This window comes from Juglans regia, chromosome 4 (genome assembly GCF_001411555.2).
Source record: "Juglans regia cultivar Chandler chromosome 4, Walnut 2.0, whole genome shotgun sequence".
Taxonomy (NCBI): Eukaryota; Viridiplantae; Streptophyta; class Magnoliopsida; order Fagales; family Juglandaceae; genus Juglans; species Juglans regia.
In genome coordinates this window covers 23,901,339-23,917,296 of record NC_049904.1, presented here as the reverse complement: position 1 = coordinate 23,917,296, position 15,958 = coordinate 23,901,339, and the positions used below count along the sequence as shown (strand labels likewise).

General features: G+C 33.4%; 2 protein-coding genes and 1 pseudogene across 2 annotated transcripts; 1 reads left to right on the top strand and 2 right to left on the bottom strand.

Annotated features, from left to right (window-relative positions):
- Nucleotides 1–1,097: 1,097 nt before the first annotated feature.
- On the bottom strand, nucleotides 1,098–3,596 carry LOC108990211. The gene is made up of 2 exons (XM_018964098.2): nucleotides 2,028–3,596; nucleotides 1,098–1,979 (listed from the first exon to the last, which is right to left on the bottom strand). Exons 1-2 carry the CDS (start codon nucleotides 3,594–3,596, stop codon nucleotides 1,098–1,100), a joined length of 2,451 nt encoding a protein of 816 aa, XP_018819643.2.
- Nucleotides 3,597–11,494: 7,898 nt separating this feature from the next.
- On the bottom strand, nucleotides 11,495–12,976 carry LOC108990230 (gibberellin 2-beta-dioxygenase-like). The gene is made up of 3 exons (XM_018964121.2): nucleotides 12,483–12,976; nucleotides 12,046–12,394; nucleotides 11,495–11,788 (listed from the first exon to the last, which is right to left on the bottom strand). Exons 1-3 carry the CDS (start codon nucleotides 12,884–12,886, stop codon nucleotides 11,537–11,539), a joined length of 1,005 nt encoding a protein of 334 aa, XP_018819666.1. The 5' UTR covers nucleotides 12,887–12,976; the 3' UTR covers nucleotides 11,495–11,536.
- Nucleotides 12,977–14,759: 1,783 nt separating this feature from the next.
- LOC108990239 lies at nucleotides 14,760–15,106 on the top strand (annotated as a pseudogene).
- The last annotated feature ends 852 nt before the right edge of the window (nucleotides 15,107–15,958 follow it).

The window sequence follows — 15,958 nt, the reverse complement described above, 5'->3', positions numbered from 1 at the left end:
CCCTGTAAGGAAAAAAAAGACTGCCAAAAAGAACTCACAAATATTGGGTCCCGATCTGTCACAATAGTGCGGGGTAGACCGTGTAACTTGAACACATGATTCAAAAACAAGTTGGCCACCCCAGCTGCTGTGTAAGGGTGGGACAAGGGTATGAAATGTCCAAATTTTGTGAACCTATCAACAACAACTAGGATCACATTAAAACCACTGGACATGGGCAATCCTTCTATGAAATCCATAGAAATATCTGTCCACGCTTGTTGAGGCACGGGTAAGGGTTGCAACAACCCTGCTGGTGGTGAGGTCTCATATTTCACTGCTTGACAAATCACACACTCCCTCACCACTTTTTTTATGTCTTTTTTCATGCCCTTCCAATAAAAATCTCGCTTCGCCCTTTGGTAGGTTCTTAAATAACCCGAGTGGCCTCCCATAGGATTATCATGTATATACTGCAGAACCTTCCCTTTAAATGAGAGTCTGCTGCGATGACAATTCTGCCCTTCTTTAATAACAAGCCCTGCTGTAGTTGATAACTTTTAGCTGGAACAGTACCCTCCTTTAGTTGTCCAAGGACCTGCTTAAGTTCGACTGACTCTTCGTAGCTGGCCTTAAGTTCCTCTACCCATTCGGGTGTTGGAAATGTTATCATTGCTAAGGATCCACCCTCTACTTCATTCTCATTCCCTTTCCTTGACAATGCATCCGCCACCACATTTTCCTTGCCTTGCTTATAAGCAATAACAAAATCATATCTCATTAATTTGCTCACCCACTTTTGCTGAGTTACGGTGCCCACACGTTGCTCTAATAAAAATTTCAGGGCCTGCTGGTCCGTTTTTATTACAAAAGACTGCCCTAGAAGATAGGGCCTCCATTTTCTTACCGCCGTTACTAACGCGAGGAGCTCCTTCTCATATGTGGAGAGAAGGAGTTCCTTTCCCTTCAAAGCCTTGCTCATATAAGCAAGTGGCTGTCCCCCCTGCATCAAAACCGCCCCCATTCCTCTTCCACTTGCATCGCACTCAATCGTGAATGGTTGGGTAAAATCCGGCAATCTAAGAACCGGAGGTTGTGTTACAGCCAATTTCAGCCCCTTAAAAAGCTTTTAAGGCAGCCTCATTCCACACAAAGGCATGCTTTTTAAGTAAATCCGTTAATGGTGCAGCAATTGTTCCATACCCCTTTATAAATTTCCAGTAGTATCCCGTCAACCCCAAAAATCCTCTTAAGGATTTGACATTCACTGGTACCGGCCAGTCCAGCATAGCAGCCACCTTCCGTGGGTCAGCCATCACTCCCTTTTCACTCACTATGTGTCCCAAATACTCTACTTCACTGACCCCAAATTGACACTTGGACAATTTAGCGAATAATTGGTTTTTTTGTAGTACTTCCAGTACCACACGTAAGTGCATTAAATGGTCTGTCCAGCAGCTGCTGTACACTAGAATGTCGTCAAAAAACACTAAAACAAACTTTCGCAAATAAGGTCGAAACACCTCATTCATCAGCCCTTGAAAAGTTGATGGGGCATTAGTCAAACCAAAGGGCATCACGAGGAACTCATAGTGCCCTTCGTGAGTTCTAAATGCTATTTTTGCCACATCCTCGGCTACCACCCGGATTTGGTGGTATCTGGACCTCAAATCCAGCTTTGAAAAAACCACCGACCCGTGCAACTCATCCAAGAGTTCATCAATAACGGGGATAGGGAACTTATCCTTTATGGTTTCTTGGTTAAGTGCTCGATAATCGACACACATACGCCAACTCCCATCCGCCTTACGGACCAAAAGTACAGGAGACGAGAAGGGGCTTGAACTGGGTCTTATTACACCTGATTCAAGTAACTCAGCCACTATCTTTTCAATTTCTGACTTTTGGTAGTGTGGGTAACGGTAAGGTCTAGCGGGAATGGGTTGGGTTCCTTCTTTAAGGGGTATTCTATGGTCTTGGGGTCTTGAGGGTGGAAGTCCCTTCGGAATGTCAAATACCTTTGCAAACTATGAAATCAGATTCTGCACCTCATCTCCTCCACCCGAGATCCTCAACACATTGGTTTCACTAACAAGCTGCAAAAATAACCCCTTCCCCCTTTGCATGGATGTAAGCATTGATTTTCCCCCCTTAGCAAGGGTCAACCCTTCCAATTTCAGTCCCAACAACTCAACATTCTTCCCAAGATATAGAAATTTCATGGACAACTCATGAAAATTCCAAGCAATGGTTCCAAGTGTCTCCAACCAATCCACGCCAAGAACGACATCACAACCCCCAAGAGGTAAAACATAAAAGGAGGGATAGAAGGATATACCTTGTACCTTGATCTTGGCGTTACTGCAGTAACCTAAGCCTTGCACTATCTGTCCGTTAGCAACTTTGACAGCAAGTCTCTTTGACTCATCAACCACCAGCTTGGCTGTTTGAGCAATAGAGGGGTCCACGAAGCTATGTGTTGACCCTGAATCCACCAAAAGGACCACTTGTGTCCTCCCTATCCACCCCATGAGTCGCATAGTCTTAGAACTAGGCGTTCCCGTAATTGCATTTAAGGATATCTCGGGTTCTACCACCACCCCTTTCTGTTTTGAGTCTCCTTCAATAAGTAAATCAGCAACCGTAATTTCCTCGTCACCTACCTCCCTCTCCTCCAAATCCTCCACTCCTTGTAGGAGGTACACTTTAGCTTTCTTGCAAATATGATTGGGGTTCCATTTTTCATCACAATGATAGCACAACCCTTTCTTACGCTTCTCATCCCATTCCGTGGAGAAAACTTTTTTGATAAGAGGGCTGTATTTCTGGTTGTTACTTCCTGTAGCACCACTACTCCCATACGAAACATAGTTGTTAGTGGGACTAAATTGCCCCTTTTCCCCCACGAACTTCATTGGTTTCTTAGCACTAATAAGGTATTCTTCTTGAATTCGTGTTAAGCCAAAGGCTGCTGTTAAGTTGTGTGGGTTAAACATGCGAAGAGGCAACCTTATTTCATCCTTAAGGCCGCTGAGAAAGCAGCTCAGCTTATGGTGGTCGGGTAAGCCTCTCACTCTATTCGAGAGTGACTCGAAACTAGCCTTATAGGCGGCTACTGTGGTGACTTGCTTCAACCTAGTCAAGGTTTCCATAGGATCATCATAGGCAGTTGGTCCAAAGCGAATCAACATAGCCCTCATCAAAGTTTCCCAACTCACAAACTGGGCTGTATCTAAGGCCTCTTGATACCATACTAATGCTTCTCCCTCCATGTGGTATGCAGCCAATAATAGTTTTTGGGCAGGGTTTGTTTGGTGGTATTCAAAGTACTGTGATGCCTTAAAGATCCAAGCAGATGGATTTTCTCCCGTAAAGTGAGGAAACTCCAAACGAATACCTCTTAGAGCTTGCCCCCTTTGCTGCACTTGCTCGTTCTCTTGATGGTTTTGCAGGTCCCGTGCCATATTCCCCTGGTGAGCAACCAAGGTTCGAACCATTTCATTGAGCTGGTCTAGCCTCTCATCAATGGTGTTGAAGCGTGTTTGGGTAGCGAGGTGGCTCTCCTCCAAGGCATCAATCTGCTGTTGCATTTGTTTGGATCTAGTAGCTTCAGCCATGGTTGCAAGATTCTGGGTTTTTGGATGGTAAATTTGTATGGCTGTTTGTGGCTTTTCTGGGTTATATTTTCTGGTTTTCTGGGCTGTCAATATGTTGGTTGTCTATGGTCATGGATGGGGGTGCGGAAGGGGATTGTGTCAGGATCGGTGCTCAAATGATACCACTTGTTATGGTCCTGGTTATTCCTTGCTGTTTGTAATAAGGAAATGATATAAGAATGTATGATGGCTGTTGCGATCAGTAAGGGAAATGCCCATAAACTGTTGATGAAATGATGAATAGACACAGGGATGAAGATGAAGGCTGAAATTCATAACATAAATCACGCTGGAATTTGTTTGAGACAATTCCTTTCTCCTGCTACAACTACTGACAACTTTTGATTCCACCTTTTTCCTCCCCCACTACACGTCCTTTTCTTTTTCTTTATACCAGTACCTCTAACAACCATAAAAGGTAAGATAAAATGACCTACTTGCTGAATGAAAACTCACAGTAATTGAAAATGCACCGTTTTGGTTTATAACTACCAAAACGCTGCGTGTTACATAATGAAAACCAACTAAAACGCTGCACATCTGCTTCCTCTTTTATTCCTCTTCAACGCTGCGTTGCACCATGATTTAACTCCAAACGTTGCCGTTTCTAGTTCCAGACTTCTCCCTTCAAGTTCACTTTGTAGGCTCCCCACTTCAGTTCCTTCAGTTCGTGTTTTCTTCTCTCCACTTTAAGGTTCCTAACAAGAGAGTTCTTTAAAGTCATATCAAGATTCTTTAGAGTTCAATTATAAATTGTAAAATTTAAAATATAAAAGTTTCGTATCTTATAATAGAGTAATGTTAAATGTAGGTCTAGAACGTATAAATTGTATACAATTATTGTAAGTTCTTTTTTTCTTTTTAAGTAAAACTAACCATAAAAGAATACATTTTCTAAAATAAATAAGACACTCTTTTCAAGAGACTTATACCAACTTGCACGATTTAAATATACCAACTTGCACGATTTAAATATACTCAAATCATTTTTTCATATAATATTCCTCGAGGTTTAGTAGCAATATAAGTGACAAGTCTTGTCAACTTGATTAAGTTGTTTGGAATTTCCGTAAGAGTTTTAAAAAGTATTTAAATAATCTTAAAATTATTTAATAAAAAATTAAATTGTTTAGATATTACATATTGAAGTACTTTTAATTTCAAATAAATTAAAAAATAAGTTTGAGAAAAAACATCATTTTGATGTTTTTCCTCAAATGTGATTTTCAGAATAATGCAGAACGTAATTTGAATTTTAAAAATAGTATCAATGGACGAAAATACACATATAACTTTTAGATAATTACAATTTCTAAATTTTCAATAATATGATTATAATCTTTAAAAATTCAAATAATCGTCATTTTTACCTTAAAAAATATATATTTTAATTTATTTTCAAACAAACGTAACATGTTTGAAAGTGTTTTAAACATATAGTTACCTCTTACCAAACAGTAAATAGTTTTTTAATAATAGAACTTATTACTTAACTTATAAATTATAAACTATAAATTCTAAAGTTATAAATTATATTTTCCACTGCAATCTCAAACATGCACTTTCTCTTATGAAGCCCAAGTTAAAAGCCTTAAATCTAGGCCCAAAGAATCTAAAAAGCTCCACACTATTTTTTTTTTAAATTTAAAAAAGGGGACATTTTTTTAAAGAGTAATGTTATATACCACACTCTCATCCTATTTTAATCATACTTAGTAATATGTGGCACATTTATTATCATTAGATGATAAAAATATGTAATAAATGATTATTTAATGGTGATAAATATGTCACATCTTATTTAATATGATTAAAGTGAAATGATAGTATGATGCTAAAGCGTTGGCAGTAGTTTAGGTTACTAGGTAAACCATAAAATTACCGTAGTCAAAATTTGTCTAAAATTGATCAAAATCAGCCTGCATTGGCCATACCATTTGGTTTTTGGCTTTTAGAAATAGTGACTAAACAAATTTGTAGTGATAGAGTGTTTAGGCATTCCTTTTTTTAATATTATTTTCTCTTTATGCACACCAAATGTAAAAGATAAAAAAACAAGAAGCTAATGTGGGATAGATGGACAAGAAATTGAAAATAAAGAAGTTATTTTATTATTATAGATAGATAAATGGACAAAGCAACGTGTGATTAACTTTTAAGTAGAATAGATAAAAGGCAAAAAGTGATATATTATATAAAATTTGTCCAACTTGGAGAATCCAATGCTAAAGCTTGTTTGGAACAAGTTTTCGTTTTAAAATTCACATCTTATTTTATTTTATTTTATCTTATCTCCTTTTTAAAAATCACTTAAATATAAATAATTTCGAACTAATTATTATAATTTTTTTAAACTAATCATTACAATTTTTCTAAACATTCAAATAAAAAATAATTCAACTTTTTCAAATTCATAAATAAAATAATATTAAAAAATTATACTCTAACAATATTTTAACTATATAATATTTTTTATTTAATTTTTTTTTCTCTCATTTCTCAAAGTCACATAAATCATTAAGGGTCGATTTAGATAATAAAATGAAATGAGATAATTTATGAATAATAGTAAAATTATTAATTAAAATTAAATGAGATGAAATGAAATAAAATAAGATTATCAACTCTATATCCAAATAGACCATTTAAAATATCTCATTATTATTCAAAACAATCCTACCATTATTCACAAAAATCCCATTTCATGTCACTCGCCACAGTTGTCCTACGGCTACACTATTGTAATTTGTCTTGAGTTTCACCGACTCTTTGCGGTATCCTACAACAAGCTATGTACTAGCCTTACCATCATTTCATTATCTTTCGAAGTGTCATTACATGATTATCTATTATCTTTTATTTATCTACTGATAATTTAATACAGAAATGATGAAAGGATGTTTGTACAAAGAAATATCATAAAACCAATGTTTAGAAATCTTCTTTGTCCTATTCTTTTCGGCAATGCAGTAACAAAGTAATATATATATATATATATATATATATATATATATATATATATATATAAGGGTATAATCGATTGGATTCAATCCGATTTTAAATAAATTTTAAAATCGAACCGGTATATATCGATTTTATATTTTTAAAAATTGATACCGTATCGTTTATCCTTCTAAATCGATAATTTCGATTTTTTCGATTCCAATCCGATTTTTCAGTTTAATATATAACTCTTATAATATTATATTAATATATATTAGTATTATATATTATACTATTATATTGTTACTACTACATATAGTGTTTATATATATATTATTGCGATATAGTGATACTAATACTATATGTTATACATTATGGAATATAATAATACGTACATTGATACTAAATTATTACTAATATTATATACTATACTAATAATGATATTAATTATATATATAGTTATGGTGATTAGTATAACTATATAATAGTATTAGTATTAGTATAGCTATATATTAGTACTAGCTATTAGTTTTAGTGATTTATAAGTATAATTATATTAGACTATTAGTATTAATATAAATATTAGTATTAGTTATAGTGATTTTAATTTAGTATTACTATATCACTATGGTATCATATAGTGATATAATATTAGTATAACTAATATTATAGTGATTTATATAGTAATTTATATATAGACTTAAAGTAGATTACTAATAATATCAGTATTAGGTTATAAAATGTAATTAATATATATACTTTATATTTAAAACATATGATCAAACAAATGTTCATATTTAAGATTTAAATTTTATGTTATAAATTATAATATAACATTATTTCATATATAATTATATATATTATATAAAAGTATATATAATATTAAAATATTATATATAATATTAAAAATTAATTAAAAATATATATATACGAACCGGTTCAGTCCGGTCTTAAAAAACTTAAAACTAGAACTGGATCAATTTTAACTGGTTTTTAAAATAAAAGAACCGATCTCAGACCGAACCAACCGGTTCGGGTTGATTTTTCAATTTATTTTTCAAGCCCTACATATATAGACAAATATTTTAGTCTAGATTACACAAAAATAAATGAGTAATATTAGATACAGTTATAAATTATGTAAGTATTATATATTTTATTTAAGAAAGAGTACGTTCATAGAATGTGTGATATTTACATATTTTAAGACTATAAATATAATTTATCATATATGTGCTACGCACTCATGATCAAGTTATATCAAACACTTTTGACAGTGGCGGAACCACGTTGAGGCTATCCTAGCCTCCCCCCAAAAAAAAAAATCATCATTATTATTTAAATTCAAATAAAATTTGATAAAAAATAATATTGATCTCTCAAAAATTTAAAAACTTATTAAAATCTTTTAAAAATATGAAAATTTTTAAAATTCTTGAGTCTTCTTAAAAGTATGAAAAAAATAGTTTCTATATTTTCTTAAAGTTCATAATTTTTTATCAGTAAATAATATTTTATTGATCAAAAGAATAATCTTTGCATCCAAAATATAAAAAATGAGTATATATACAAAAAAAAAAAAAAAAAAAACCAAAAATATGCCACTGAAAATTTAAAAACTTGAAAACATGAGTTAAAAAATATACAATCCAAAAATTATTTCTGATAAATTGAATGAATATAAAATTAAATTATGTCTATAACGTATTTTCTTATAATTATGAATAACAAAGTGTATAATATACACCTACACATAGGCATGTATGCAATCATCATCGTCATTGCATTGATCAATATGGGCCCCCCAAAGTAGAATTTCTGGTTTCGCCGCTGACCTTTGGCCTCGTGCAGTTATGTTAGAGTAATACTAGATATAATTATCGTGTAAATATCGAATATTTTTTTTGAAAAAAAATAGACTAATTATTAAAAAAATTATTTTTTTATTATATGAATCTCATATATATTTACTTATTTTTTTAAAAAAAAATACGTAATATTTACTCACTCTATGATTGTAAATATCATTTCTTTATATTATAAACTAACGCACGTGTCCTTTAGTCCAAGAAATTATGCGCGCCCCTTCACAAAAAGATACGTTAATTAGGTTCAAGTCACGAATCATTTTGACAAATGCAAAGTCATATATATATATATATATATGGCTATGTACGTAGTTCCGGATAATAAATCGGATAGCATGATCGATGCACGTATTTTTACAAAAAATTTCCTCATTTTTCAAACTTTTTTATAATTAAGATAAACAAGGCCAGAAATCATGTGGCTCGAAATATAAGTGCGACGGGATGCTATATGTGAATATATTCTTCAATGGAGTTATTGTATGTATTGCTTTTTGATTGTTATGCTATATATCCCTATAATATTCTTCAATGGACTTATATCATCGATGGCTTTTTTTAGTACTACTTTACGCTGTCACAATATGACTTTGTGGCTGTCAAAACTCAAATCCACTATGCTTGCGGCATGATTAAGATAGAATTGAGGCCAGCGCCTGCTCAATCACCAGTTCTTCCTTTGTTTGGTTTCGCCAAAAGGCAGCACTACTCTTTTTCTAAAATGATGATGAAATGCCACGTCAGAAAACTGGGGAGATTGAGTTTAGTTTGAATATTAAAAAAATAAAAATAAATTTATAAATTAAAATATTTTGATATGATACGTTATATAATATAATTATTTTTATATTATAAATCATATTAAATCACGTCAGTTTGTAAGATATTTGTGTCGGTAACATTGAATAACAATACTTGTGTGAGAGAGAGAGTGATGGCTGGGATTGGATATTATATTTACAGTCAAATAGAAACTAGTAGATGAGAGTGATCGCGCTCTATCCCTATCATGAGAATCTTCTCTCTGCATCCCTTTCATTTTTGTGGGGGAAGGGCGGACTGATATAATCCAAATTAATTGGTGTATCTACTCAAATCCTTTCCAAACTCAAGCAAGAAAAATAGAAAAAGAAAAGGAAAACGTACGGATTATTGTTGGTATAAAGCAATAAGCATGCAATATCCGATAAAGTTTGATGGCATTTAGAAGCAAATAACATATGTTTTTATTTGTGTGGTGATCTTTATTTTCACACTACTGAAAATGATGGTTCTGGAGATTACTTCCTCTCATCAATCTGATATATTACGAGTCCAATCTCGTAGATGTGGGGCCGTAAGTTCAGAATAATACCCTTTCCTTCTTTTTGGCATTATCTGACATAATAAAATTACCTGCAGAAATATTTATTCTCAGACACACACATACATGTGTGTGTATATAATGTGCCTAATTAATTGCTGTGCAATTATACAGCAGATTAATCCTATTTTTAGGAGAAGTGACACTGTAATTCAAATAATAGTAGGTGATGTATGAGATTCTATATTTTTTAAAAAGGAGAAAATTTTATTTTTTATAATATTTTAATGAGACTAATCTAATTGTATCATTGATTAATCCTAATTTTGAAATGTAAGTCAAGTGGTTTGGAATTTCTATTGTGACGTTAATAAATGATATCAAAATATATCTCAATTAGAAATGTGAGACTTGAACTGTACCATTTATGATGGATTGACCTGATGAGGACGTCGGGAGTCGGGAATTTAAGAAGGCAAAATTGTTATATTTCATATGATAAGGATAAGGGTAGGAGGTGTATAAGATTTTATATTGATTGAGAATGAGAAATTCTTGCTCTCTATAATATTTTAATGAAATTCTAATTGTATAAATGACTAGTTTTTTTAAAATATAAACTAAGTGGTTTGGACATTCCTTCCAGTGGAGCGTTATAGATATAACCACAAAAAAATTATAAAAATAAATTCATAAATTAAAATGATTTGATGTGATATATTATATCTATTTTAAATTAAAAATAATTTTATAATATGACTTATTGATATCAAACTATACAAATTTGTGAGTTTATCTTCTGAAATCTTTATATGGATTGAAAATGTTTTTTTTCACAAAGCTCTACTATTCCTTTCCTTTTTTATGTTCTGTTGACGGTGCTAACATTATGAAAAACAAATATTGCAGACTCGACGTATGTATATTTAATTTCTTTTATGTCCACTCGATGATGGATTTCAAGAAAAGAAACTTATGGTCGTTGTGAGTTGCTTACATAAAAGCCACACAAACTTCGTAGTAACTGCTGATGAAGTAATTTCCCGGCTCCAGCTGGTATGGATAAGGATAACCACCACTGTTAATTAATAAATATCAACGATTCAACTGCTTGAGGTCCGTCCTTTAGAGTTGAATTCCACATTTTTTTTGCTATGTGTTAAAAGATATGACCGACGACGACGATGATAACCTTGCATTAATGGTAGAAGAAAGGTTTAGAAGTAAATTATACATATATATATATATATATATATATATATATATTCTCTTTAATTGTTTGATCGAATTAGATGATTTGATTTTATAGAGACAGATAGAATATGTTTATCTTACAACATTTAATTGTATAAAATGATGGTTTAATTCGATTAAGTAATTTGAAATTTTTGTTTTAGACAAAGTGTGAGACGGTTTGTCTGTAAAGAGTTATAAAATTTAAGACCATATCGGTTATAAATGAATTTATATACTGGTGGAGTCTCAACTATAAATAGTTAACTTGTAATATGAGATTTTTCTTGTATATATCAAATTATAGCTATAACTTCACTTTTATGAATGAATGAAGTCTATTTTTTTTAAAAAAAAAAAAAAAAAAAATTCGATCAAGTAAATAGAGTATAGAAGACGAATTCAAAGTGAAGATACTGAAGAAAAAATTAACATTAAAGAACATTGTATTCGTTTTCCATCTTTGGCAAGTTGAATAACTTTTCGAGCCTATTTTTAGCTTCGAAAAAAAAACATAATCTTTTGCATAAACGAGGGGAAATAGACCGCGCGCATCATTGGCTGGCAGATTTCTCAAATAGACCTAGTCTATGATCACCCAACCTTGACTTATAGGCAGACCTTTTGTATTCGCACCATGAGAACTCTTTGTACAAGCTTTCCTCACCTTCTGCCATGAGTGAGGCTAAAGGTGCTATCTTTTCATTCAAAGGTGGCCCTCCGAAGAAGATCATTGAAAGCCTTGATTTTGAATGGTGAGCCAAAACCCTATGCTTCACACTCTTGAACCTCCCATTAGTCATTACCTGCATCAATCCCATATCCAAATTAGTATATTTCTAAAAAAGAAAAAGAAAAAGTTGAAGAAACCCATAAAGAAAACGAGAGACAGATAGACAGACAGGCTTGATGAAAACCAAGAAAAATCCAGAATGATGGCATAAGAAGTCACTTAATTATAGCAGGAATAATTATAAAGTTAGGTTTTGCTGGTGTACATGTGATTTCTTTGTTTTAATTTGCACATTTAAAAAAAAGCAAGAAAATTTGGTTAAATATTCACCTGAAAGGAATCGCCGACATTGATGAAAAAGGAGGTCTGATCAGGTGGGACTGAAACCCAAGTTCCATCTCTCAGACAGATTTGCAGGCCTGAGGTGTTGTTTGATCTTAGGACAGAAATGATCTGAGGGTCTGTGTGCTCTCCAAACCCAATCAAGTTTCTTCCACTGAATGTTTGGAGGTCTAAGCATGGCGGATAGTGGTTTATTCTGAAACAAGAGTCACTTTCCTCATCCCTCAAAAGCCTGCTCAACATATTCCTAGGCTCAATCTCCAGCCCATCAGCAATCAATTCCAACAATTCACCAGCCATCTTCTTCACTGCTGAAACATAATGATCCACATCAGCCCTACATCAGGAAAAAGGAAAAGAAACTGTCAAATATTATATTAAGATAGAGCCAGAGGGAGAAACAGAGGTCTCTGTTTTAGTTTTACCGGAACATTTCTGGGTTTTCCAGGAAAGTGAAGAATGATTTCTGGGAGATGTCATCGAGATTATTGGTGTGGAGGAGAATATATTCAATCCAACCCACGTCACCGTTGGGGCCAATTCTCTTGTTGCCATAGCCAAATGGCTGGGGAGGGCCAGACCTATCCTTTTCACACTGGGGCAAGTTGAAGAACCTGAGTGCTTCAGCTTCCAACTTGGTTATGAACTCCATTGGAACTCCATGATTGACCACCTTGAAGACCCCAAATTCACAGGCCTTCACTACGAGGGTCTTGGCCTCAGGGTCTGAGAGGTCCACCACTGGAATTCCGTTGAACATGCTGCCGGTGGGCTTGCATGTTTTCATAAGAGTGTAGTCCTCTAATGCTGCCTGAGAAAGAACCACCATGGTTGTCTCTGTCACTGAAATTGAATTTTAGAGAGAAAAAGAAGGAGAGAGAAATATTGTTAGTGCATGAGAGGAAAGCTGGAGAGTGCAGAGGCGTTACTAACTATAGAGAGGATCCATCTGGCTGTGTGCGCCTGCTCGGCACTTTATATGCAATCGAGGGTCAAAATTGCTTTCAGTTTTTTCTTCCCTTTCTACAAACAGAAAACTAACACAAAAGTTTATGCAATCATAAAAATACTTTTTTAAAAAAATGGAAAAGATATCGTACGGATTTACTATCTTTTAAGAATAATTTTTTGGGATCAATACGTACCCTACCTCTAGCATTATTAGAAGTTGTACTTCCAACCTTTTTTTTAATCTCATATTTTAATTTTTCATTAATCTTGCACTCTTACTTTGCGTAGTAATTTAAATTTTAAAAAGAAATTCTACATGCTGCACTATTATCTTACTATGATAAAATGTCATTATTTATTTATTTTTATATATTTTTTATATATAAGAATAAAATAAAAGACAATTCAAGGACGATAGAAAGTGTTACATTTATAAAAAGGAATGAAAGTAAGATAATGATGTAGTATATATATAATATGATGAGAAAATCTATTCATCATCCATTTTCTTATCATTCTCTCATCATCCCATGACGTGGCATTAGATGATAAGTTTACAAGTGAGATAGAATAAATAGTCACCAATCATATAATGCTACATCATGAGATGATGAGAGGATGATGAGAATTGAGATGATGAGTAACATTACTCATGATCATATTGTTAAGAAATTTAGATGTATGGATGGATATCATTCAGAATTGTTGGTCTATTTTAGGATAAGTTTCTAAAATCCTAGTTATAGGTTTCGAATTATATGGTTTTGATTTCATAACGTCACATTTATCATTTTTTTTTTAAATCTAGGTAATGTTAATCCCAATAGAGAGAGAAATGGAAGAGCATTTAATACCATCCATATTGCATTCAACATCAACATTTGATGTGTGTTACCCGCGTGATCTTTGAGATCACGCCATGATTGTAATCAATCTTTTACGTGGAAAAACATATAAATTACTTGAAAGTGGAATATTATTGATTGTGGCATTCAAGCATGCATCATCAAAGAAAATAGAGATCAGTTGCATATCTAATAACTCCATATGTATGTATTTCTAAGATCGAATATTATTTGGAAGCCTTAGAGAATGTATGCTTGGAGAATGAGATGATATGAGAATTCTATGAATAGTAGTGAAATAATTTGTGAATTGTAGTTAGAATATAATTTTTAAAAAAATGGGAGATAAAAAGTTAAATCAAAATATATTGTTAGAATATAATTATTTAATATTATTTTTGTTTTGAAATTTGAATTATTTTTTGTGTTTTGTTTGAAAATTTGAGAAAGATATAACGATTAAGTAGTGATTTGATAAAAAGTTAAAAATTTAAAATTGAAAAATGTTTATATTTGAATGATATTTAAGAAGGAAATGAGATGAGATGATCAAACAATCCCATCTTCCAAACAAGCCCTTGATCAATATTATTTAATTTCCAAGGAATAGTCAATATTATTATTTCAAAACTTCTTATGATCTATGGATCGTAGGGTAGATCGTAGGGCTGTGCAGATTACCCGAAAACCCGTTGGACCCGTTTAAAATGACCCGACCTGACTTTTATCGGTTCGTTATCTGATCGGTTTCCAACCCGACTAGTTACTCGGGTTGTTTACGTTAGTGTCAACCCGTCCGAATATAAATACAAACTTATCAAACCAGAGCCACCCCCAACTCCAAGTCCTGAGCGAAAAACCATTCCCTTATCTCTTGTGTCTGTGGAGTGAAGAATCATAGTGAAAATGAGTCGCGGGGCAACAACGGTGGGACCGAAGGGGAAGAAGAAGGGAGCCACATTCGTGATTGACAACGCAAAGCCGGTTGAGGAAAAGATCATGGATCTTGCCTCACTTGAGAAGTTCCTCCAGGGATCAAGGTCGGAGGCAAGGCCGACGTTCTCTGTGAATCCATCACCGTCGTCCGCAAAAAGAGCAAAATCTCTATTACCTCTGACAACAACTTCTCTAAAATGTATCTCAAGTACTTGAAGAAGCGCAATGTGAGGGATTGGTTTCGGGTGATTGCTTTCAACAAGGACAAGAATGTTTACTTCAACATTGTCGAGAATGAGGGCGAGGAGGAAGACTGAATATCTACTATTCTTGTTTGCTACTACCGCTTTTGCAAACGACTGCATCCAAATGACTTCTACAAAGTTTGCTCTTTTCATTTTTTTTTTTTTGGGATTTTTTCTTGAGATTGAGAAGAATCTGAGATCAATGGAGATTGATATTGTAATTTGAGGTTTAGATCTGAGACAAATCAATGTGCAAAAAGTTAGGTGTTTTTTTGTTTGGTAAACGTTGGGTCATACGGGTTCGACCCAAATCTATTTTAATCGGGTCGGGTCGATTCGGTTTGGCACCATAAATAGAGCGGGTCGGATCGGATCGGGTGTAAACTTGATTGTGACGGGCCGGGTTGCAGCCCTAATGGATCATATGGGACTGCAACTAAAATAATGCTCCTTTGCGACTTGTACCATAAAATAGTTGGAGAGAAATATAATTAGTTCAAGCATGAAGAAGGTGAAATCTTCGTGCTATACCCACGTGATGATGTGTCACATTTTAAGTAATTTCTTCTATCATTCACTTAAATGACACGCACTTAAATTTTGCCACATGATCTCCAAGTGTGTTGCAGATATTAATTTTAAAGATTAGAATGAAAAAGAGTATAATAATACCCTTTATGTAAATTTCGTTTTCTTTCTTATTTTTCCCACCCTACAGTAGAAAGTTTGGGATGTTGCACACCTTTCGTTAGTCTTGTACAAAACACTTGATGAGTATAGTGGGAATCTGATCATTCTCCCGAGAGGAAGTGTAGATCCCTTTGAAAAGTAGCCAAGTACAAGTGTGTGGGGTTGAATAATTCTGCCCATATTTAAGACCTTTGTCCACTACTAATTAGAAGATAAGAAATAGTACATGTTTTC

Excerpts from the sequence above, each read along its gene's own strand:
- LOC108990230 (XM_018964121.2), bottom strand. The coding sequence starts at position 12,886 with ATGGTGGTTCTTTCTCAGGCAGCATTAGAGGACTACACTCTTATGAAA. Across the intron at positions 12,395-12,482 it reads GAAAACCCAGAAATGTTCCG|GGCTGATGTGGATCATTATG; the intron begins GTAAAACTAAAA and ends TTCCTGATGTAG. Across the intron at positions 11,789-12,045 it reads ATGTCGGCGATTCCTTTCAG|GTAATGACTAATGGGAGGTT; the intron begins GTGAATATTTAA and ends GGATTGATGCAG.
- LOC108990211 (XM_018964098.2), bottom strand. The coding sequence starts at position 3,596 with ATGGCTGAAGCTACTAGATCCAAACAAATGCAACAGCAGATTGATGCC. Across the intron at positions 1,980-2,027 it reads TCTCGGGTGGAGGAGATGAG|GGACTTCCACCCTCAAGACC; the intron begins GTGCAGAATCTG and ends GACATTCCGAAG.